This window comes from Erpetoichthys calabaricus, chromosome 17 (assembly GCF_900747795.2).
Source record: "Erpetoichthys calabaricus chromosome 17, fErpCal1.3, whole genome shotgun sequence".
Taxonomy (NCBI): domain Eukaryota; kingdom Metazoa; phylum Chordata; class Cladistia; order Polypteriformes; family Polypteridae; genus Erpetoichthys; species Erpetoichthys calabaricus.
Window position 1 is genome coordinate 88,819,777 of NC_041410.2, and position 24,482 is coordinate 88,844,258.

Below are 24,482 nucleotides of genomic sequence, written 5' to 3' on the forward strand. Positions count from 1 at the left end.
GCCCAAAGCACCTCCGCCACAATAAACAAATAAACACAATCATATTTAATCCTTGAAATCTCTCCTCCACACCTTCCAGCAAGCTCTGTCCTCTACCTCCCAACTCCAGCTCACTTGCTGGGTCTCCAACAAGTCCTTAAAATAGTCCTTGACCCAGAAGTGCTTCTACCCTTCCGTCCATGTGACTTGCCAGCACTTCTGGGTCAGACGGAGAATTCAAGTCCTTTAATCAGCCAGGAAGTACTTCAGTGCTCCCGTCCACGTGACTTCTGGGCTTATGGATGAGGCATGGCTCCTCCGGTCCTCTCACAGCTCCTCTTGGTGGTACCCACAGTACCCAACAGGGCTGTGACACTGAACTCCAAGTCCCAAGATGCTCTGCGGGAATCCGGGGCACCGTTACACTCCAGGGGTGCTGCCATCTAGTGTTTTGGGGGAGGCAGTGTCCTTAAATCTGCCTTTTCCCCCCATCCTTCCATTGCGGGGACGTCCAAGCCGGATTGAGCTCATACACAGGGAATCTGTTTCTTTTGGTTTTAAAGATGGAGCTGCTGAAGAAGTTCAACGTTATAACAGCATGAACATTTGTTTTAGTTGTTATGACACGCTGGTGTCAAAGGAATGTTGCTGTTCTTCTTTATTACAGAAAGGCGTGAATATGGTGTTTACTGATTTGGAGTGATGGAGAGGTGGTCTGAAGATACATGAGATGGAGCTGCTTAAGTAGTTCAACTTTATAACAACATCAACATTTGGTTTGGTCATTATGCTGGTGTTAAAGGAGTGGTCGTCTTCTTATCCTTTGTCTTATTTATTGCCAAGAGCTTTGCATATGGTGTGTATTAATTTGGAGAAGGCTTATGATAGAGAGGTCTGAAGATGCATGAGATGGAGCTGCTTAAGTAGTTCAACTTTATAACAAGAACTATGTCGCTATTATAGCTTTCGTTGTTATGACTCCCTGGTGTCAAAGGGTTCTTCTTATTATTAATTACAGAAAGTTTTGCATATGGCAGTGTTACTCAACCTGTGGGGGGCGCCCCTGAGATATCTACAAAGAGGGGAGTGATAAAAAATGGAAGCTATTCATTGAAACTGTTTATGGTAGAAACATCACAGAGTAAGTGGAGGAGTTCAAGTATCTCGGGGTCTTGTTCACGAGTGAGGGAAGAATGGAGCGTGAGATCGACAGGCGGATCGGTGCGGTGTCCGCAGTGATGAGGGCTCTGCATCGGTCTGTCGTGGTGAAAAAGGAGCTGAGCCATAAGGCGAAGCTCTCAATTTACCAGTCGATCTATGTTCCTACCCTCACCTATGGTCATGAGCTATGGGTAGTGACCGAAAGAACGAGATCGCGAATACAAGCGGCTGAAATGAGTTTCCTCCGCAGGGTGTCTGGGCTCTCCCTTAAAGATAGGGTGAGAAGCTCAGCCATCCGGGAGGAGCTCAGAGTAGAGCCGCTGCTCCTCCGCATCGAGAGGAGTCAGATGAGGTGGCTCGGGCATCTGATCAGGATGCCTCCTGGACGCCTCCCTGGTGAGGTGTTCCGGGCACGTCCAACCGGGAGGAGGCCCCGGGGAAGACCCAGGACACGTTGGAGGGACTATGTCTCTCGGCTGGCCTGGGAACGCCTCGGGATTCTCCCGGAAGAGCTAGAAGAAGTGGCCTGGGAGAGGGAAGTCTGGACATCTCTGTTCAAGCTGCTGCCCCCGCGACCCGACCTCGGATAAGCGGAAGAGGATGGATGGCATCACAGAGTATGTCGACGATCGGCTCAGTGGTCTTCATGTAAATGACCGCCGTAAATTCATTCCGCACGTCGGGGACAAAATGATGCAGAACTCCGGTCCTGGGGGACCACCATGGCTGCAGGTGTTCATTCCAACGCTTTTCTTAATAAGTGATCTGTTTTTGCTGCTAATTAACTTCTTTTGAACTCACTTTAATTTACTTGTTCTTGAAGACTCAGACCCCTTAATTGTTTCTTTTCCCTTAATTAGCAGCCAAACAATGAGATACAAAATGAGCCAAAACAACTGGTGTCCATCACACAATATCTGAAAATAAAGAAAGATGAAGGTCTCAGGAATGTCGATCTGCTCAGGTCCCCAAAATTATTTTACCAGAACTTTTAGAAAAGAGAAAATCAACAATTTCGGAAATGTCTGCTAATGCACCACGAGAGCAGCGACAAGCCACAGAAGTAAAGAACGGGTTTAATTAACGACAAGAATCAGCGCCTCATTAAGCAGCTGGTTGGAGTGAAATTAGTTGGAGTTTGAGGCCCTGACTTGGTTTGTCTTCTGTCGGTTCCGTCTCTTCACAATTCATTTCTGTTTGGGTGCCATTTAAGGAAACAAATGAAGCAATTCAGAGGAATGATGAGGGAATTCAGGGGAACAAATCTTAAAAAAGCAATTCAATGTGTGCACTCATTAAAAAAAAAAGGTTAGAATGAAAACCTGCAGCCACGGTGGTCCTGCAGGACTGGACTTGGCGACCCCTGACGTAGAATACCGAAGCTGTGGAGAAACTGTGAGGAAATAACGGAAGGCAAGCGCTGATCTCTAAAATGGTAATCTTTAAAATTGTTGCACCCTTGGTAAATGCAATTGATTAGATGTTGTTTCATTTATTCTGTTTCTTTGTAGAATGTTTATAAACAAAAAATATAAACACACATTTTTTAGTTTTCACGGTGTTTGTGATGGCATAACATTGTTAATAAAGAATGTAAAGTTTGAAACGTGAGTTAAAGATAAAGGCACCAGTCTGTGTCAATTCAATTAAATCGAGGGCTGCCTCAATTAGTGGCGTCACTTGTCCTTTCCAGACTCATCTCGACACGTCTGTAGGCCTGACGCCCGTAAGCAAACATCGTAATTCACGTTCATTCCTCTCTCTTACTGTTAGACGTAACTTCTGTAATCGCTAATATTTCAGTTATTGTTTTTAGAAATAAGAAGTGATAATATTCTCATGAGTATTTATAATAGTTGTAATTTAATTTTTAATATTATAGAATGGAGAGTGGCATGGTTGGGCAGTGGGTAGTGCTGCTGCCTCACAGTTAGGAGACCTGGGTTCGCTTCCCGGGTCCTCCCTGCTTGGACTTTGCATGTTCTCCCCGTGTCTGCGTGGGTTTCCTCCCACAGTCCAAAGACATGCAGGTTAAGTGCATTGGCAATTCTTAATTGTCCCTAGTGTGTGCTTGGTGTGTGTGTGTGTGTGCCCTGCAGTGGACTGGCGCCCTGCCCGGCGTTTGTTCCTACCTTGCTCCCTGTGTTGGCTGGGATTGGCTCCAGCAGACCCCGTGACCCAGTAGTTAGGATATAGTGGGTTGGATAATTGATAGATGGATGGATAGAATGGAATAATTTAAAATGTGGAATTATTTCCCATTGGGATTAATAAAGTATCTATCTATCTATCTATCTATCTATCTATCTATCTATCTATCTATCTATCTATCTATCTATCTATCTATCTATCTATCTATCTATCTATCTATCTATTAAAATTACTAAAACATTTCGGGTGGCAAGTTGGCGCAGTTGTAGTGCTGCTGCCTTGCAACAAGGAGACCTGGGTTCGCTTGAATGTGCTCCAGTTTTCTCCCACAGTCCAAAGGTGCATTGGCGATCCTAAGTTGTCCCTAGTGTGTGCCTGGTGTGTGGGTGTGCCCTGTGGTGGGCTGGCACCCTGCCCGGGGTTTGTTTCTGCCTTGCGCCCTGTGTTGGCTGGGATTGGCTCTAGCAGACCCCGTGACCTTTTGTTAGGATATAGTGGGTTGGACAATGACTGACTGACTGACTAAAACATTTCATGAATTTTATTGAAAACCGAAGAAATGTGTGAATTTTACGTATACTGTATTTTATCACATGGATTTTAATTTTTAATGTGTCACATGTGTAACTGTATATTTTTGATGATAAATAATATTAGCGATGCCCCAGTCTGATCCAGACTTGAGCATTTCTGCCAGTAGTGCATTCCCAAATTAAAATGTAATGTTGTTGGGTAGATGTCAATATAATCAAAACTATGAAAATGTGCATAAAAACTTTAGAGGGGGGCACCACAAAAACTAATATGAAAAATTGGGGCACACATGGAAAAATACTAAATATGGACATTTTCCTGTTAGGTTACAGAGGAGCTCCTTCTGTCCCGTCGCTTGGTCCTGAAGTGACGCCTCCTTCCAGGTGGTTGTGCTTTTATGGCCCAGAGAGTGTGGAGAGAGGGGCAGAGTCAATTGCCCTCACTGGTCTGTTTTTCAGTGCTTTGGAGGAAAAGGAAGACAAGCACCTCCTCTCACACCAAGATGGATTGACATACCTGGGAGGAACCTTGACCCTCTAGATCAGGGTGTCCAACTCCGGTCCTGGTGGAATGCAGTGGCTGCAGGTTTTCATCCCAACTGTCTTCTTAATTAGTGAGCTGTTTTTGCTGCTGATTAACTTGACGTGACTCAGACCCCTTAGTTGTTTCTTTTTCCTTAATGAGCAGCCAAACAATAATGAGACACAAAACAAGCCGCCACATGACCAGCTAACCTGAAAATAAAGAAGGGTGAAGGTCTCGGCCATGTTGGTCTGCTCAGGTCACCAAAATATCTTGACGGTGGTCTTAGAATAAAACAGAAAATCAACAGTCTGCTGTGGTAGAATGAGAGCAGTGACAAGTCCTGATATTCAATAATGGCTTTAATTAACAGCAAGAATTGACTTCTCATTAAGAAACTGGATGGAGTGAAATTGACTGGAGTTTGACATTCCAGTTTAGCTGCTCATCTGTTGGCTCATCTTACATCTCATTTCTATTTGGCTGCCATTTAATGAAGAAACAAATCAATTCAGAGGGCTGAATCCTTCAAAACAGGGCTATCTATCTATCTATCTATCTATCTATCTATCTATCTATCTATCTATCTATCTATCTATCTATCTATCTATCTATCTATCTATCTATCTATCTATCTATCTATCTATCTATCTATCTATCTATCTATCTATCTATCTATCTATCTATCTATCTATCTATTAAAATGAAGGGAAAAGGAGTTAACTAGCAGTGGAAACTGGTCACAGATTAGGAGAAATTAGTTATAATGAAAACCTGCATCTACTACGGCCCACCAGGACTGGTGTTGGACACCCCTGTTCTAGATGGAATTAGTTTTGCACCAGTTGGTGGAGTCAAGTTATCATTACAGACTGCATGTTCATGTCTCAGTTAAGATTTTGGAGCCTTTTACCTTCTATAAAAACTCTGTAAAAAATAACCCAAGGTTAAACTAGTCAAATTGTGTGAATCGACATGTCAGTACAATTCCGTCATTTGAGTCATTCAGATGGGACTAAAATTAGAGAGGACCTCTGTTAACAATTGAAGATGTGAGTTCCAAAATCTGCTAATTACACCTTTTGGTAAAATTTAGTGAACACGTGATTGTGACTTTTCATGCAGTTGGTCATGCGCCGAAAATATGTTTGAGCTTCAATATCTGCTAATTGCAACAGTGTAGCGCTATAGTTTTAGGAATTTAGTTTCAAAATCTGCTTACGGACCCAGATTTTCCTATTTATCTCCAAAATTTATCTTTTGTACTTAGCTGATTTTGGAACTGAGCTCTTCAATTACTTTGTGTAAAAACGGCTCCAATTCGAATGATTAGAAGCTTAGCTACAATGTCAAAAAGAGGATGTTGTCCAGGGTGGCTTTTGGATTTAGTACTCTGGCTGATGTGTGATTTGCCTGCTTAAAAGTCCATGGCATCTCTTTCAGTGAAGTGTCTTCATCACTCTCTGGTCTGTCACACAGGCCACTATTTATGTCAAAGGCTCACGTGAGCTTTCAGACCTCATGACATTGCAGACGTTTGATTGGCTAGCTGTCCTGGTGATGGATGGCTCTGCCCAAAAGCTTTGATCCTTGAACCTTGTCAGTGCCATCTCTTACTGTCTCCAGTTCTTTGCTATTGAGTTGTAAATTGTTTGATCACTTTAAACTAAATATATCACAAATTACTAAGATAAAAAGAATGTACAAATGTACAGATGTACTTAGATAAACAAGAGAGAAAGAATGCACAAATGTATTTGGGTCATAAATTGCCTTCAAAAGTCCTTTATAGTTCAAACAAGCAAAACTTCTAATTGAGGCAGCTTGTTTTTAACATCGTGTCTCTATTAAAATATTATGATTTTATCTCCTCAGAACATGTGTATTTTGGGTGCTTTGGTATATGGAGGATTACATTCTGCCATTAATATCTTTTACTTTTAATTTTGTTTTGACACTGTCAGAAATATTTAGCCTCATATTTTGTTTACAAGCTGTGCTACCCATCTAAGATGGGTTGAAATCAAAATAATAGACGTGCATATAGTAATAAGATGCATTGCATTTGTCATTCCAACAGATGGCGCCTCACAAACATTGTTGTGTAAAAATACATTACTACAAATATTTGTCCTGCACCATCTATTGGAATGACAACTACAATACACATGTCTTTGTTATGTGCAATTTGGTATGGCATTCATAAAAGCCAGTTTTAATGTTTCTGATGTGCCATCTGTTGGAATGACAAATGCAATGCATTTTATTACTACAAATATGTGTGGTGCACCATCTGTTGGAATGACAACAACAATGCACATATCTTTGTTATGGGCCATTTCATATGGGATTCATAAAAGCAGTTTTAATGTTTCTGATGTGCCGTCTGTTGGAATGACAAAGGCAATGCCTTTTGTTACTACAAATATTTGTGATTCACCATCTGTTGGAATGACAACTACAATGCACATGGCTTTATTATGTGCCATTTTATATGGGATTCAGAAAACCAATTTTAATGTTTCTGATGCACAATCTGTTGGAATGAAAAATGCAATGCATTTCATTACTACAAATATTTGTAATGCACCATTTTTTGGAATGACAACTACATTGCACATGTCTTTGTTATGTGCCATTTTATATGGGATTCACTAAAGCAGTTTTGTTTCTGATGCACCATCTGTTGGAATGAAAAATGCAATGCATTTTATTACTACAAATATTTGTGATGCAACATCTGTTGGAATGACAACTACAATGCATATGTCTTTGTTATGTACCAATTTGTATGGGATTCGTAAAAGCAATGTCAATGTTTATTTTGCAGTGCCTGTTGCAATGACAAATGCATTTCATATGTCTCTATTGTATGCCATTTGGTATGTTATTTGTAAAAGCAGTGTTCATGTCTGTGATGCGCCATCTGTTGCAATGAAAAATGCAATGCATTTTATTACCCCAAATGTTTGTGAAGTGCCATCAGTTGGAATTACAGATATATAACCACTGGATGGACATACAGAAACACAGACACAAAAACACTTACTCTTTTATTAATGTGGATTATGCATTGCCATTTTGTTTTTCACACACATCGTCATTTTTGGGACCCTCTGTTTATGGTTACTACTGCATGGCAACCAGAAGTGTGCTACGCATGTTGTCATCGTCATAACTGCTTAAAGCTCTGCATCACACTCTTGCTGTACTGACTCACAAGATGCTCAAGTGAGAAGAGACATGAAGAGGTCCCTGCTATTCTCAAGAGGCTGTCTCACCGTTTTTATTTGCATACGTTTTATGCTGAATCGTGTTATACCAAATGGCGACCTTTGCCTTGTTTAAAATTCCAGAGTATTATAACTTTGTATATTGACATTTAAGGGCTAGTTTCCTGGCCCAAACAGTGCATTACTGGCTAAAAAATATGCTAATAATGTAGTGCTTACTAAAATATTATAAAGGTAGGTTAAATTAAATTAAAGGTCTTTTCATTGCAAGTTTTATCTGTTTCCTTTTTACAGACGGGAGCAAGTCATTCTCAGAGTGCCTACTTCCTCCCCGAATTTGCACTTTCGCCACAGGGGAGCTTCATGGAAGACACAACAGGAGAGCAGTTCCTCACATATCGTTATGATGATCAGGTCAGTAGAATATTTATTTGAGCTTTCTTCACGTGGTTTCACAAATGGGCGATTACAAAAGGTAGGAATGTTGGTAAAGTGTGTGAAAGTAAGCAGATGAACTTCTTCTGTTTCTCCCAAGTGATGTTGAACATCTGAATGCTGGTGCTTTTTATATAAGTTTTGGCAAAAAAGGCTGTGGAGCTGCCCCTCCACGGCTGCCACTGTCCTGTAGGTGCTGCTGCATATCTGCACTCGGTTAACTGCGGTAATCTGAGCTTGGCTGGCCACACGTCGCTGTCTTTGGTGTTCAAGTGGTAGAAACACAGTAATGTGTTAGGCACTTCAGTAGGGTACATGTGTTATGATGGCTGCTTTCTTTTCATTTTATTAAGGTTTCTGTGATCTTTTGGGGCAATGTTTGCATCCCTTCTGTATTTTTGGCCTCAAAGAATGCATTTCTGGTGTTCTTTTATTTTTAGGAGCCTCTGTTTTAAAGATTGGAATTGATTCACATTATTGTGCAACTCCAGTTTGTTTGGATAAGGGTGCTGGCAATTTAGAGCTGTAGGGTGCCTGTTGCTGTGGAAATTATATATATATATATACATATATATATATATATATATATAAAATATATAAAGAGGGTGAGCCCAAATTATGTTAACACTAATGGTACTGCTATGTATATACTTATATGCAATTTTTGTGGACAATTTATGTGCCACTTATGTTACATGCATTGAAGATGATGGTGAACAGGTTGAGAAAATCCTGTAAATCGTCTTGCACATATGAAGTATGTTTAGTGAATAAATTGTTTCTGCCATTCAAATGTTAACATATATAGTATGTATATATACTGTATATATATGTGTGAATATAGGATGTCACGGTGGCACAGTGGTAGCGCTGCTGCCTCGCAGTTAGGAGATCCGAGTTCATTTCCCACATCCTCCCTGTGTGGAGTTTGCATGTTCTTCTTGTGTCTGCGTGGGTTTCCTCCCACAGTCCAAAGACATGCAGGTCAGGTGAACAGGCGATCCTAAATTGTCCCTAGTGAGTGCTTGGTGTGTGGGTGTGTGTGCCCTGTGGTGGACTGGTGCCCTGCCCGGGACTTGTTCCTGCCTTGCGTCCTGTGCTGGCTGGGATTGGCTCCAGCAGACCAGATTCAGCGGGTTGGACAATGGATGGATGGAGATATGTTTATATGTATTTATATATGTGAATATATGTATATATCTGTGTGTGTGTACAGTATATATGTGTATATATGTATATATGTGTGTGTGTACAGTATATGTGTATATATGTGTGTGTGTACAGTATATGTGTATATATGTATGTATATGTGTGCGTACTATATATGTATATATGTGTGTGTGCATATATGTGTATATATATGTGTGTGTACAGTATATATGTATGTGTGTGTGTGTGTGTATATATGTATATATATGTGTGCGTACAGTATATATGTGTGTGTGCATATATGTTTATATGTGTGCGTACAGTATATATGTATATATGTGTGTATATATATATGTGTATATATGTATATATACTGCATGTGTTATATATGTATATGTATATATATATATATATATATATATATATATATATATATATATATATATATATATATATATATATATACTGTCACAGACAGATGGTTTCCTTGTCCGGCCGGGATTCCTCTTCACTGTATGGACTGGGGGAGCAAGCCTAGTCAGGACAGTACCTCCCCTGGAACACTAGATGGCAGCCCCCCGTGGGTTGCAGCGGTGCCTAGGACTCCAGTGGGGCTTCATGGGGGTTGGCGTTTGGTGCAGCCCTGTTGGGATGTGGGGGTGCTGCCAGGGGGTGCTGTGGCTGTTGCTGAGCCCTACAGAGTAGGTCTTCCACCACACCCAGACGTGCTGCCGGAAATAGGTCTTCAAGCACCTGGAACACTTCCGAGTGCATTATATTATGGAGCCAGCAGCCACTACTCCAAGGGCCAGAGTCGGGAGGAGGGAGACAAAGCTTGCCAGAGAGGAGTGGTGGAGGAAAGGAAGAGAAAAGAATTGCTATTGTGTGGTATTGTGCTTGTGGGACTGTATTGTGCCTGTGAGAAATGGTAAAGGTATTTCCCACAAGGTGAAGAAAAATAAAACATTTGTGTTTTTCTCAGTGTGCCTCTAGTGTCTGTCTCTGTTGGGTTAAGAGCTGGTATGGCGCCATGTATTGTCACAATACATATATACTGTACATATATATATTGTGGTCCACCAGGCTGGCACCGCCAGCTTAACCCGACACAGACACGCGTGGGACACAAGTTCACGGCATACAGGTTTTATTTTTCCTTTTTTCCCTTGTGGGGAATGTGGGGAAGGCGTATAACACGGTCCCAGCACAAGCACAGCACAATACAATACGTCTCTTCTCTTTATCTTTCTCCACCTTCACTCCTCAGGTCAAGCTTCGTCGCTCCTCCTCCCAACTCTGGCTTACCGAATAGTGGCTGCTGGCTACTTTTATAATGCACCCGGAAGTGCTCCAGGTGCTTGATTACTTGTTTCTGGCAGCACTTCTGGGTGTGGAGGAAGGACTGCCCATAAGGGCTTAGCAGCTCCTGCTGCAGCACCCTCTGGTGGCGCCTGTGGATCCCAACAGGGCTGCACCACACTCCAACTCCCATGAAGCCCTGCAGGAGTCCAAGGCACTGCTGCAACCCAGGGGGGTTGCCATCTAGCATCCTGGGGGAGGTAACAGTCTAGCCCCACTTGCTCCCCTGGTCTTCTCAGCGTGGAGGCGTCCCAGCCAGGCAAGAGCCCTGGTCACACGCTACAATATATTATATTATATTTTATTATATATATATATATATATATATATATATATATATATATATATATATATATATATATATATATATATATATATATATATATATAATATATTTTATTTTATATATATATATATATATATATATATATATATATATATATATATATATATAAATATAGCATCCCGCTATATATTATATATACATATTATATGTATAATATAATATATATATGTATATGTATATGTATTGTGACAATACATAGCACCATACCAGTGCTTAACATATATATATATGTGTGTGTATGTATGTGAATAAATAAATAAATAAATAAATATATATATATATATATATATATATATAATATATTTACATTTATATATATATAATATATATCTGTGGTGGGTTGGCACAATCCCTGCCCGGGATTGTTCCCTGCCTTGTGCCCTGTGTTGGCTGGGCTTGGCTCCAGCAGACCCCCGTGACCCTGTGTTCGGATTCAGAGGGTTGGATGATGGATGGATGGATATATATATATATATATATATATATATATATATATATAAAATAGGTGTATGTAATAATATAATAAGTGACAAGTCTCCATTTTCAGTTTGGTTCACCTTTTGTTTAGGACTCTCTTTTTTTAGGCAGGGGATTTATGTATTTTGAAATTTTGCTGATTTTGTATTATTGAATTAATTTCCCAAATATGCAGCCCTACCTCAGCTACTGAGTTATGGTTTGTAATCTTAAGGACTAAAGAGAACAGTTCTTTTTTTAGCAGTATAATCTACTTGTCATTTTTATATTTTTTTTGGTACGGACTGTGACATTCCTCTGGTTTGAATTTGGTTTTGTTAAAGCACTTTGCTTTCAAATTTCTGAGTTTTGATTTGATTTTGGATGACTAAATATGAATTTGTTTATGGTCGGATAGGTTGGTACATTATCTGGTTATTTATTTATTTTTTTTAATTTTTTGGATTGAATTAATCCTCTTTTTTTGAGAAATCTTAATTTGCTTTCAGATTTCTGAATTTTAAATGAAACGGAATTTGTTTCGGAAACATGTAGCCTAACCTCTGGAAACCTCAGGCACTTGATGACTTTTGAATACTCTATTGCACAAAGACAAGAATTCTTTTTATCCTTTATTAATTTTTCCAGTGTGGCTAGATCATGACATCCGATCCCTTGAAAATCTGTGTGATTAACTGGGAGGAACAATTCTAGAGGTTGGGTTAACACCTTGAGCACCGGACCATTTCTTACCAGGACGTTGCACTATTGGTCTGCGCATATGTGATAAATAATGAATTCTATCAAACCTTCTAAAAAATGTAAAGAAATGTATTAGAAAGTAACGGCTTTATTATCAATGGTAAATCTATCAAAAATGTAAGAAAACTGTTAATTACTTTATTTTCACCAGCAACACAACTCCAAGTAGAAGGACGGCCCCACTTAGAGTGCAGGTTTAGAAGCACAAGGCCCGTAAATAGGACAATCTTTTTTGCACCTTCCATGCTTTGTGGCACACATCACATTTGGTAGTTGGTGACTGTTTGCGCTCATCAGGTGGCAAGTCGGACAACTTGTGATGAAGAAAGATCTTCAGTGCACCAAAAAAAAAAATAGTGGCTGTCCGCCGGATGGTGTCACTATAGTAGGTAACTGAGATGTGGCAGCGTGACCCGCTGTGTCTACTGTACACGGGCGGGATACTGAGACACGAGTTCCCACATATGTTGCATTTCGACAGGATCAGTGACAATGGACTTGACTTGTACCTCGCAATCAAAATGTTAAGTCCTTCGCACTGAACTCTCCAAGATAGAAGCAACGGAGTAAAATCCTACCATAATGTTGAATGCAATCATTTTTCACTTCATTTTTTTTGTCAGAATTATTGTGTTTCACTTACAGTTGTGTGGGTTGTAATGTTTTGAAATAGCTCAATTGTTGACACTCTGCATGTTTATATAAACATACATAGATTTTTATTTCTTCCCTCGAGGCCTTATCCTGCCAATAATGAGAGCTGCTGGTGTACACGACTCGCAATCGCAGAGTGACTGTGGACTTTTTAAAGTGTGCTACAATGGGAATGTTGATGTTTCAGGGCTTGTTAACTTTCTGGAGACATTTCTCAAATGTTTGTGCCCATAATGGCAGTTTTATCTCCTGAGAGAGATTCAGCTAAGTTTAAAACAGACATTTTAGGTTAGCCTTTTGTCAATCTCTTATTACTTTAATAGTCTTATGTGCTTTTTTTACCTGCAAAATTTGTTTTTAGACAGACAGATAAATAGATATACACATAGAGATAGAGATGGTATAGTAGGCAAGATTAAAACTTTAGACTGATTAATAAAAAAGGAATTATATAAAACAGATACATGTGAAATGCACTATATAATAGATAGAGAGAGGGAGACATGGTGTAGTAGGCAAGATTAAAACTTTAGATAGATTAATAAGAAAGGAATTATATAAAACAGATAGATGTGAAAGGCACTATATAATAGATAGAGAGAGGGAGACATGGTGTAGTAGGCAAGATTAAAACTTTTGATAGATTAATAAGAAAGGAATTAAACAAGATAGATAGATGTGAAAGACACTATATAATAGATAGAGAGGGGGAGACATGGTGTAGTAGGTAAGATTAAAACTTTAGATAGATTAATAAGAAAGGAATTATATAAAACAGATAGATGTGAAAGGCACTATATAATAGATAGAGAGAGGGAGACATGGTGTAGTAGGCAAGATTAAAACTTTTGATAGATTAATAAGAAAGGAATTATATAAAACAGATGGATGTGAAAGGCACTATATAATAGATAGAGAGAGAGAGATGGTATAGTAGGCAAGATTAAAACTTTAGACAGATTAATAAGAAAGGAATTAAACAAGATAGATAGATGTGAAAGACACTATATAATAGATAGAGAGGGGGAGACATGGTGTAGTAGGTAAGATTAAAACTTCAGACAGATTAATAAGAAAGAAATTATATAAAATAGATAGATGTGAAAGGCACTATATAATAGATAGAGAGAGGGAGACATGGTGTAGTAGGCAAGATTAAAACATTAGATAGATTAATAATAAAGGCATTATATAAGATAGACAGATGCTATGGTAGGCAGGATTAAAATTTAGATTAACAAGAAAGGTGATAGGTATGTAAAGCACTATATGATAATGTAGTAGGCAAGACTGAACACTTAGATAAATTAACAAGAAATTAATTTTACGATAGATAGATAGATAGATAGATAGATAGATAGATAGATAGATGATAGATAGATAGATAGATAGATAGATAGTGTAGTAGGCAAGATTGAACATTTTGATAAATTAACAACAAATTAATTTTATGACAGATAGAAGTTGTTATTTGTTTTTATTATGATTTTTTTTCTGAGCTTCTGTAAAATTTCCCCTTGGGGACAAATAAAGAAAATTCTATCTATCTATCTATCTATCTATCTATCTATCTATCTATCTATCTATCTATCTATCTATCTATCTATCTATCTATCTATCTATCTATCTATCTATCTATCTATCTATCTATCTATCTATCTATCTATCTATCTATCTATCTATCTATCTATCTATCTATCTATCTATCGTTTCCCAAATAAGTTAAAAAGCAATACATTCACTTCTTTTTAGGTTATTTTTTTGTCTCTTTTTATGTAATGAAAGGAACAATTGTTTATGTCGTCTTGGCTGATCTCAAGGAGAAAATGTTAGTTTCTTCACTTGTACCAAAATAGTAAAAGTCTAATTTTCTGCACATCCCTCCCAGTTTGTGTTTTCAGCAGTAGCTTGGGTCTGCTATTCAGAAGGCTGAAGGTTGGCAAGAAGTGTGTTTTCGTAGCTGGTTGTGGTAACACAAGAGATGGCAAAAGCTGGTGCAGGAAATGCCACACATTGTAACCCTCCTTCACCTCCTTAACAGTAAGGGGTGAGATCCCATAGCCAACAAAATACTTTCACTTAAAAGGTGAAAAAAAGAACCAAGGGTCAAAAACTTTAAAGTGCACAGAGTCTGTTGTGTGGCCTGCTCTGTTGGCTCACTAAGAAATGCTGAACAAGTGTAAAGTCCTGCAGATGATTCAGTGGCAAAGTGAAGGGGGACGCAGAATTCCTCAGATGTTAACATGCAGCTCCAAAGTTTGACGCGTCTGAAAAACATTTTACACGTCCCCACGTTTAAAGATGAAAATGAGGATTTTCAACCGAGGCCCTCCAGTGGGCTGGAGTCTTTTGCAAATTTAAAAACTTATTTGGCAATATTGGGAAAGCCTCTCGTCATTTTAATTTTTCACAGAGCTCTGCATAATGAACACCATTAATCAACCAGACTCGCCAGGAGAGCTTTTGATCTATTGGACGATTTTAATATGGAGCCTTTCACAGTGAGATTACTTAATCTGTTTCTGTTGTGGATGTTTTTTATAGCAAACACAGTTAATTATTCAATCATTATTTTCTATATTAATGTTAACACTAAGCACAAGTAATCACAAAATAATTTTTATATTGTATCATTTGCAGTGAACACCAGTTTGATAGTAAATACTCTTATTTTTTTTTACTTATCGCTCCTTTCACGATGACTACTTTACACCAGTATAAATTCTTTTGGACCTTCTTAGTGAAGATTATTAATAAATTGCTAATTATGGTAGATAGTGACTTTCAAAATGAGAGCTCTACTGATTTAGTACGACTGTGATGAGAAAGGTGTGTGGTGCTGCACATTTTAAAAACACAAATGGTGGGTGAAGGGGCACATGGGAACAAGTATGTGCTGCTCTGAGGTGGACTGGGGGGTCGTGCATTCACAGGAGTGGGACAGTTAAGTGCTTCATTCACACTTCAGAGCACATGACTACAGCACTTGCACCTGATTGGTGTGTTAAAGGGAGCCTGGGCAGGATAAGGGAGGAGAGAGAGGAGACATTAGGAAAAAGAAGAAAGATCGAGAGGCAGGATCAGGAGAGCCCGTGCTGTTTGGGATAGAGGGAGGTGGTCAGGAGAGAGCCTCATGTGGATAGCATTTGACAGGGCTGAAGAGGGTCACTGCTGCTGAGCACCGCATGGAGCTGGAGTGATCCATGGGCTCGGAGTAGGCTCCCACAGACACCAGGGAAGAGCGGTGGGAGTAGAGCTCGCGGGGTGTCCTGTGTAAAGCTGGGGAATAGACGCGAGCCGGGATTTTGAGTCGTAACCCACTCTTGGGCCGTGGGTTGCCACTGGTAGGTCGTGAGTTGCCATTGGTTATATTAGTAATGGGACACGGTAGGTTGCAGAGTGGGTTATGGTGATTGTGCTTGATCCCCCTCCTGCTCTAATGATCATTTCACCAAGGGGGGATTCTGATAATCATGCCGAATTCACAATGTGAGAAGCTCTGACAGTCTGACTCAATTCAGCGAGGGAGAGCATCTCACCCCCCTACTCTGACTTTCACAAAAGATTTGCTTGGAATGGCCCCCCATTGGTGGGTCATGAAGACATTTAATTTAGGGAAAAAGTGGGTCACAACACCAAAAATGCTGAGAAACATTGACTTAAAAAACAGTGCATCATTATAAGCCATGTAAAAGTAATTTGTCTATCTATCGATTATATAGTGCCTTTCACTATCTATCTGATATCCTGCCAACTATACCAAAATATCTACAGTGCATCCGGAAAGTATTCACAGCGCATCACTTTTTCCACATTTTGTTATGTTACAGCCTTATTCCAAAATGGATTAAATTCATTTTTTTCCTCAGAATTCTACACACAACACCCCATAATAACAACATGAAAAAAGTTTACTTGAGGTTTTTGCAAATTTATTAAAAATAAAAAAATTGAGAAAGCACATGTCCATAAGTATTCACAGCCTTTGCCATGAAGCTCGAAATTGAGCTCAGGTGCATCCTGTTTCCCCTGATCATCCTTGAGATGTTTCTGCAGCTTCATTGGAGTCCACCTGTGGTAAATTCAGTTGACTGGACATGATATGGAAAGGCACACACCTGTCTATAGAAGGTCCCACAGTTGACAGATCATGTCAGAGCACAAACCATGCATGAAGTCAAAGGAATTGTCTGTAGACCTCCGAGACAGGATTGTCTCGAGGCATAAATCTGAGGAAGGTTACAGAAAAATTTCTGCTGCTTTGAAGGTCCCAATGAGCACAGTGGCCTCCATCATCCGTAACTGGAAGAACTTCGAAACCACCAGGACTCTTCCTAGAGCTGGCCGGCCATCTAAACTGAGCGATCGGGGGAGAAGGGCCTTAGTCAGGGTGGTGACCAAGAACCCAATGGTCACTCTGTCAGAGCTCTAGAGGTCCTCTGTGGAGAGAGGAGAACCTTCCAGAAGGACAACCATCTTTGCAGCAATCCACCAATCAGGCCTGTATGGTAGAGTGGCCAGACGGAAGCCACTCCTTAGTAAAAGGCACATGGCAGCCCGCCTGGAGTTTGCCAAAAGGCACCTGAAGGACTCTCAGACCATGAGAAAGAAAATTCTCTGGTCTGATGAGACAAAGATTGAACTCTTTGGTGTGAATGCCAGGCGTCACGTTTGGAGGAAACCAGGCACCGCTCATCACCAGGCCAATACCATCCCTACAGTGAAGCATGGTGGTGGCAGCATCATGCTGTGGGGATGTTTATCAGCGGCAGGGACTGGGAGACTAGTCAGGATAAAGGGAAAGATGACTGCAGCAATGTACAGAGACATCCTGGATGAAAACCTGCTCCAGAGCGCTCTTGACCTCAGACTGGGGCGACGGTTCATCTTTCAGCAGGACAACGACCCTAAGCACACAGCCAAGATATCAAAGGAGTGGCTTCAGGACAACTCTGAATGTCCTTGAGTGGCCCAGCCAGAGCCCAGACTTGAATCTGGTTGAACATCTCTGGAGAGATCTTAAAATGGCTGTGCACCGACGCTTCCCATCCAACCTGATGGAGCTTGAGAGGTGCTGCAAAGAGGAATGGGCGAAACTGGCCAAGGATAGGTGTGCCAAGCTTGTGCCATCATATTCAACAAGACTTGAGGCTGGAATTGCTGCCAAAGGTGCATCGACAAAGTATTGAGCAAAGGCTGTGAATACTTATGGACATGGGATTTCTCAGTTTTTTTATTTTTAATAAATTTGCAAAAACCTCCAGTAAACTTTTTTCACGTTGTCATTATGGGGTGTTGTGTGTAGAATTCTGAGGAAAAAAATGAATTTAATCCATTTTGGAATAAGGCTGTGACATAACAAAATGTGGAAAAAGTGATGCGCTGTGAATACTTTCCGGATGAACTCCTATCTATCTATCTATCTATCTATCTATCTATCTATCTATCTATCTATCTATCTATCTATCTATCTATCTATCTATCTATCTATCTATCTATCTATCTATCTATCTATCTATCTATCTATCTATCTATCTATCTATCTATCTATCTATCTATCTATCTATCTAATATAGTGCCTTTAACTCTCTCTCTCTCTCCATATATATATAATATGTATATATATATATAATATGTATATATATATATATATATATATATATATATATATATATATATATATATATATATGTATACATATATTTGTCCTTTGAGTGATCTTGGCCAAATTTTGCATAGTTGCCCTCTACGACCGTACAGAGAAGTTAGACAACTCTGGAACCCTAAATTTGAACCCTAAGGGTTCCTAGTGTTTTTTGGCACTTTGCACACCAGTGCCACCTGCTGGCTCAGAACAACTATTTCCAGTCCTACACCCTTTGACCGATCTGCACGATATTTTGCATAGTTGCTCTCGAGGACCATATGCCCCAGATACAAAATTTTGACCCTTGGGGTCCCATTGTTGTTTTTTTTTTTTAATTTCCTGTCTGCTAAAGTTTGCAAAGCAGTGCCACCTGCTGGCTCAGCGCGAGTGAAACATCTGAACAGACTGAAGGCAGACTAGCAGACAAAATGCACAGAGCTTAATGTGACTTACCTGGGTAACGCCGCGTGCCGCTTCTACCTACTGTAAGATACAAATGAATATCCTGTGATTTTTCAGGGGATTAGGGCTGTTGTGTGAGGCTCGATTGAGAGTGGAAGTGCAGCACAACACTAAGGAGAATCAGAGCGCTGCTGTTTTACACCTGCTTTGTCGACTTTTATTTATAAATTAAGCACTTCAAACCGTCCGCCATGAACTAAAAGGACCAGTCAGACGTGACAGCATTCAGAGTTACAACCCAGCAAGGAGTTAGCACGATTCTGGAATCCAATCAAACCCCACAATTGATCTTCAACCTGTCCAGATGCTGGTTTATGCCCCAGCCCGTAACCGAACATTAGTCATAAAGGAGACAGATAAAACATTCTGCCTACAGTATTTATCCAGTGTATTAAATGTCCCCCTAATATTGATTCTATCAATCTAATGAGCCATACCAATGGGACTCATCATTGTTAAACCTGCTTAATCCAAACGCATGTCACAGAGTGCTGGAGTCTGTCCTGGTTACATCAGATACAAGGCACCAGGCCATTGCTGGCCGTATTAATGCAAGCACTCTCACAGGCCTTTTGAGAATATCATAACTTTGGGTATGTGGTAGAGACCCCCTGTAGGCAGACTTGGGAGGAGTGTGCAAAAGAGAAGAGCAATTTGCTGTGGGGTTCCAACAAAAGATGTTGCAGCACCCTGCCAGTTTCTTTTTTGTCTATTAATATTTGTTGATTTTCTATTTGAGGCACCCTGTCCATGGTTGCTTCCGAAGCTCTGGTCGTTGCGATCCCTAGACTCAGAATAAGTGAATGTTAAAGTGAATAGATGGACACCATTCCAAATGAAGTTCTGCTACTCCATCAGACTCACACAGGAGGTCAGCGATGAAGATTGAGCGCACTGATTGATATCTACTTCATCTAATGACCTTCCCACAAAATAAGCCATTTGGTTCGACTTGCCGTGTTAACTCATTAAGAATGGATTGCCAGTGTGTGTATTTTGTATAAATCATTTCTGTCATGTTTCCTGCCACTACGGAAGGGTCTGATGCTTGCCATTGTCTTGCTCGTCCTGCATTTAGATTTTATTGTCGTGGGGCTCGTTTTACGGGCCTTCTTGTTTTAAGTTTCAGGGCGCTGGAATGAAACAGTTCAAAAGGAAATGATGACGACAAGCTGGCCTGGGTCAGCAAGTGTGTCGACAGCGGAAAGGGACAAAACATTCCTTTTTATTGTCACTTGTCAATTACAAAGGGTGAGCCGCTCGTGGTAAGGAAACAGTCACGGTAAATAAACTGAATCAGGAAGTAAATGTTGTGATACTCAATATCCCCTTCATCATTAGGAGTGGACGAGAAGAAACACAGAATTAAAATAAAAGTGATAGCAAAGCAATTCTCACTATAAGCAGATCATAAGATTATAGAAATTACATTAAAAGTATCGCAAAGAAAACCCAACTTTTACCCTTGTAAGAAAATGTCCCAAATTTAAATAAGTCTTTAAAAAATAAAGGGGGGGGGGGGGGGGGACTGATGACAAACTGATGGCTTAATTATGAACTGTCACATCGTTATTAGGCTTATGGAAGTGACACTGAAAAGCGCTATATAATGGTTAGGCTAATGGATTAATTTCTCCCTAAATTTTCTTTTTAATGTGTCCATAATGGTGCTCACAATGAGAGGGTTTATAAAAACAGAGCGATAGACCGAGTCCCCTGGACAATTACATTGAAAATGCATACTAGAAGATGGTGACAGTGAATTAGACGACCCATGGATGTTGATATGGGGATCGACAATGACGGATGATAATGATTATGAGCTGTGTGTTGTTGTAATTTTTATGCATGTATTGTGTTGCAACTAGGGGAGAATTTGTCCCAAAAGCACTTCCAAAAAGGGGGAAATCCCATCAAAAACCCTGGCTAAACACAATAAGGCCCTGATAGTGTCCTTATTAAATAAATGATCAATAACAATGGAACTCCGTGGAGCACAAAGGAAATAGGATTTGCCCAAAACAATCAGGCAAACCAGTACAACCAATACGAAACCCCCAGCATAGTCAAAAAAACAGAGTGGAGCAAAGTGTCAAAATTTCACTAAATCATTAAGCACATTAAATTCACAATAAGCCCAAGAACTCACCGAGCCTCAGCCTATTTAAAATGAACTGCTGGGAACTGTGGGAGATCCTTTGGATTTATTGCCTGGTGGCGATTGTCATGGGGATCACCTACAACCTCAACTTTTAAGTATTTACGACCCGAGTTTTCATAACAGTTTTAACTGCGCCCCCCTAACATTTTTTTTTAAACCCTAATAAAATGTATTCCTCTATTTTTTGCTGCCGATACACCGTTACAAGTATAACATTTTCCTACGAATAGCGAAACTACGCCACACATGGCAACATTCGTGCCCTCTTTTTTGTTACTTCGCCCCACAGTTTGAGAATCGCTGACCTACAACATCACCAAGGCATCGAAACATAAACGCACTCAATAGCAAATAAACAGTAATAAAATTAATACATAGGAAACGGTTACAGATGACTCCAAACGGCATAAAACATGAATTTGAACCTATTTGATATAACATATTAGATAGATAGATAGATAGATAGATAGATAGATAGATAGATAGATAGATAGATAGATAGATAGATAGATAGATAGATAGATAGATAGATAGATACTTTATTAATCCCAATGGGAAATTCACATTCTTCAGCAGCAGCATACTGATACAATAAATAATATTAAATTAAAGAATGATAATAATGCAGGTGAAAAACAGACAATAACTATGTATAATGTTAAATGTTAACGTTTACCCCCCCGGATGGAATTAAAGAGTCGCATAGTTTGGGGGAGGAACGATCTCCTCAATCTGTCAGTGGAGCAGGACAGTGACAGCAGTCTGTCGCTGAAGCTGCTCCTCTGTCTGGAGATGATACTATTTAGTGGATGCAGTGGATTCTCCATGATTGACAGGAGTCTGCTCAGCGCCCTTCGCTCTGCCACAGATGTTAAACTGTCCAGCTCCATGCCAACAATAGAGCTTGCCTTCCTCACCAGTTTGTCCAGGCGTGAGGCGTCTTTCCTCTTAAATGCTGCCTCCCCAGCACACCACTACGTAGAAGAGGGCGCTCGCCACAACTGTCTGATAGAACATCTACAGCATCTTATTGCAGATGTTGAAGGATGCCAGCCTTCTAAGGAAGTATAGTCGGCTCTGTCCTTTCTTGCACAGTGCATCAGTATTAATATGACACACCACACAATAGTGATAAAAGCATAAACTAGAGAAACACACATTTAGGGTTAATTATATTTTGTCCAGCTTTACTCCATTGTAAGATTTGCTGAGCTGCTAGGTGTGCCACATGACTGACTACAACCACTAAAGATGGAGGTTTGATATCAGCATGAACTGAAAATATAAAAGCACAAGGTATGTATGTCCTGTGAGATTGTTTTTGTGGGTTAAAACATTGACTAATGGAAGATTTGAGAAGAAAGGAAGAACCAGGACAGGACTGATCGAGGGGCCAGAGGCCACCACGAGAAGGAAGGGTGTCATCCCCTAATCTTCAAATGTGAAAAAGGCACAAACAGCAGGACAAAATTGACAGTCTGCATTCCGCCCCAGCCATTGCATTTGGAGGTCCCACCAGAAAGACTACCCAGTTCACCTCTTCCACCTGAACGCTGGGCACATTGGGTGTCTAGCGCTGGATGAGAAGTGCTGCTATCATCTAGGAATAAGTTCTACAACCCATAAGATATGGCTTTCCTTCAGCTGTAGGCACCTTTAGGAATTGAAGACGTTTATGATGAGGACTTTTGATGAGTGTATCAAACATTGTATCTGCTCCCCTGCTCGTTTTCTATCGACTTAATGACACGTGCAGTCAATTCTGGCTTGGTCCACCTGTGAAAAGTACAGCAGTCTGACAGCAAACAGGTGAATGGGTGGAGGTTAATTGAGGATATTATAGGTGAGGTGGGGTCCCTCACTGACACCCCCATGACATGATTGTGCTCATTTCCAGACATGTCTTCATTGTGGTAGTTCACTGGTAAATTCCTGCATGCGTTATGTTTCACAGTTTCAACCAAGGGTACGTCCTTGGCTTAAGTATGTTCCTTGTACACATATTCTGTTCAAATATTATTGGTCATTTTGCATTTATTAATTCTGTTTTTGCTTTTGTTCTGTATGTATTTTATTTATTGAATATGTTGTTCTTTAATTATTTTTCTATTTTGTGTTAAGGCAAGTTTCTGTGTTTTAGTTTATTGTATCTGCCCTGTCTCCTGTATGTGGAGCTAACAGTATTTAAGTCAAGGGCCCCTCAGAACTTTCAGAATTTAATTATTAGTTTTGTTTTTGTTTTCCCTTTCCTGCCCCTTCCATTCAGGGCTCAGTACAGCCCAGATAGAAATATATGCATGCAAAGACTGTGTGGGCCGAACAGCTATCCTTACAAGGTGGCGGATGGAACGTCTCCAGTAAAGTAGTGTAGCTTACATGGGGGCTGTGACTCTGAACAAATTCCTCAGCTCGGGGACCTATCAGTCTATCCACACATAATTAAACCCTCCGAGTCCAGGTTGAGGTTGATGGGGTCCAATGCTGTGACATAATTTGATTTTATATCCATTTTTTGTAGGCCTCCAGAAAATCATTAAATTGTCGTATAGGGGGTTTTGCATGCGATGGTTTAATTTACTTATTTGTTCTGATGCGTTTTATGAGTGTTGTTTTGTATTCCATTATAACAAAGTCACCACTATTGTTGGCTTAATGGTCAGAGGTGTGTGTCGCGTAACGTAATCGCCTTGATGGGATAAAGATCAGCATCACACTTTTCTCAATCACCTGAGTGCCGTGCGGCTTACCAATTAATTTAGTTTCCTGACTTTGACTTCTACCTCTCATTATTGGTTATCTTCCTGCCTCTCAGTTTTCTCACTATGTCCATTCTGGTACAGATTTCTACTTCCCGTTTTCATGTTTCGCACTCGATGGCATCGACCTTCGCTTGCTTTTCTGACTTTTTCGCCTGAACCCTAATCTACAACCATCTATGACTTCCCTTGAAGTCATTGCATACGGCACTGGAAGTGGATTTGTCCATTTTAATTACGTTATTTTATTTTAAAGCATTTTTTGATACTGTAAGACGCTAGCGGTCGCTGTTGCCTCTTTCAACCCAACAGACAGATGCTGACACAGGGTAAAACTACCAAGAAGATCTTTAATGATCTTTTGTTTTTCTTTAAAACAGTGCCCAAAAGCACCTCCGCCACCATACACAAGCAAAATAACAATAATCAGCACACAAATCTCTCCTCCACTCATCCCACCGAGCTCTGTCCTACTCCCTCCCAACTCCGGCTCCCTTGGTGAGTCTCCACTATTCCTTTAACTCTGTGAGGGCTGAATATTTTTTATTAAAAACACACAGAAATCAACACAAAACGTCTGTTGCTGCACGCTGTGGCTGCCAGTTTGCCAAGAATGAGCGGAAGGCTTGCTGCCAGGCTATCTTCACATGGCTGGGACAGCAACGGTGGAGGTCATGGTCGCAGTGCATTACAATCTGGGTTCTACCTCTTGTCA

General features: G+C 40.2%; 1 protein-coding gene across 2 annotated transcripts in view; it reads left to right on the forward strand.

Moving 5' to 3' along the window:
• Nucleotides 1-24,482, forward strand: part of adamtsl3 (ADAMTS-like 3) — a 537,604-nt gene that overhangs the window by 102,269 nt on the left and 410,853 nt on the right. For both annotated transcript variants that reach the window (XM_051920412.1, XM_051920411.1), the window contains exon 3: nt 7,875-7,994. In XM_051920412.1, the coding sequence (XP_051776372.1) occupies nt 7,875-7,994 (120 nt within the window). The remainder of the gene's footprint in view (nt 1-7,874; nt 7,995-24,482) is intronic.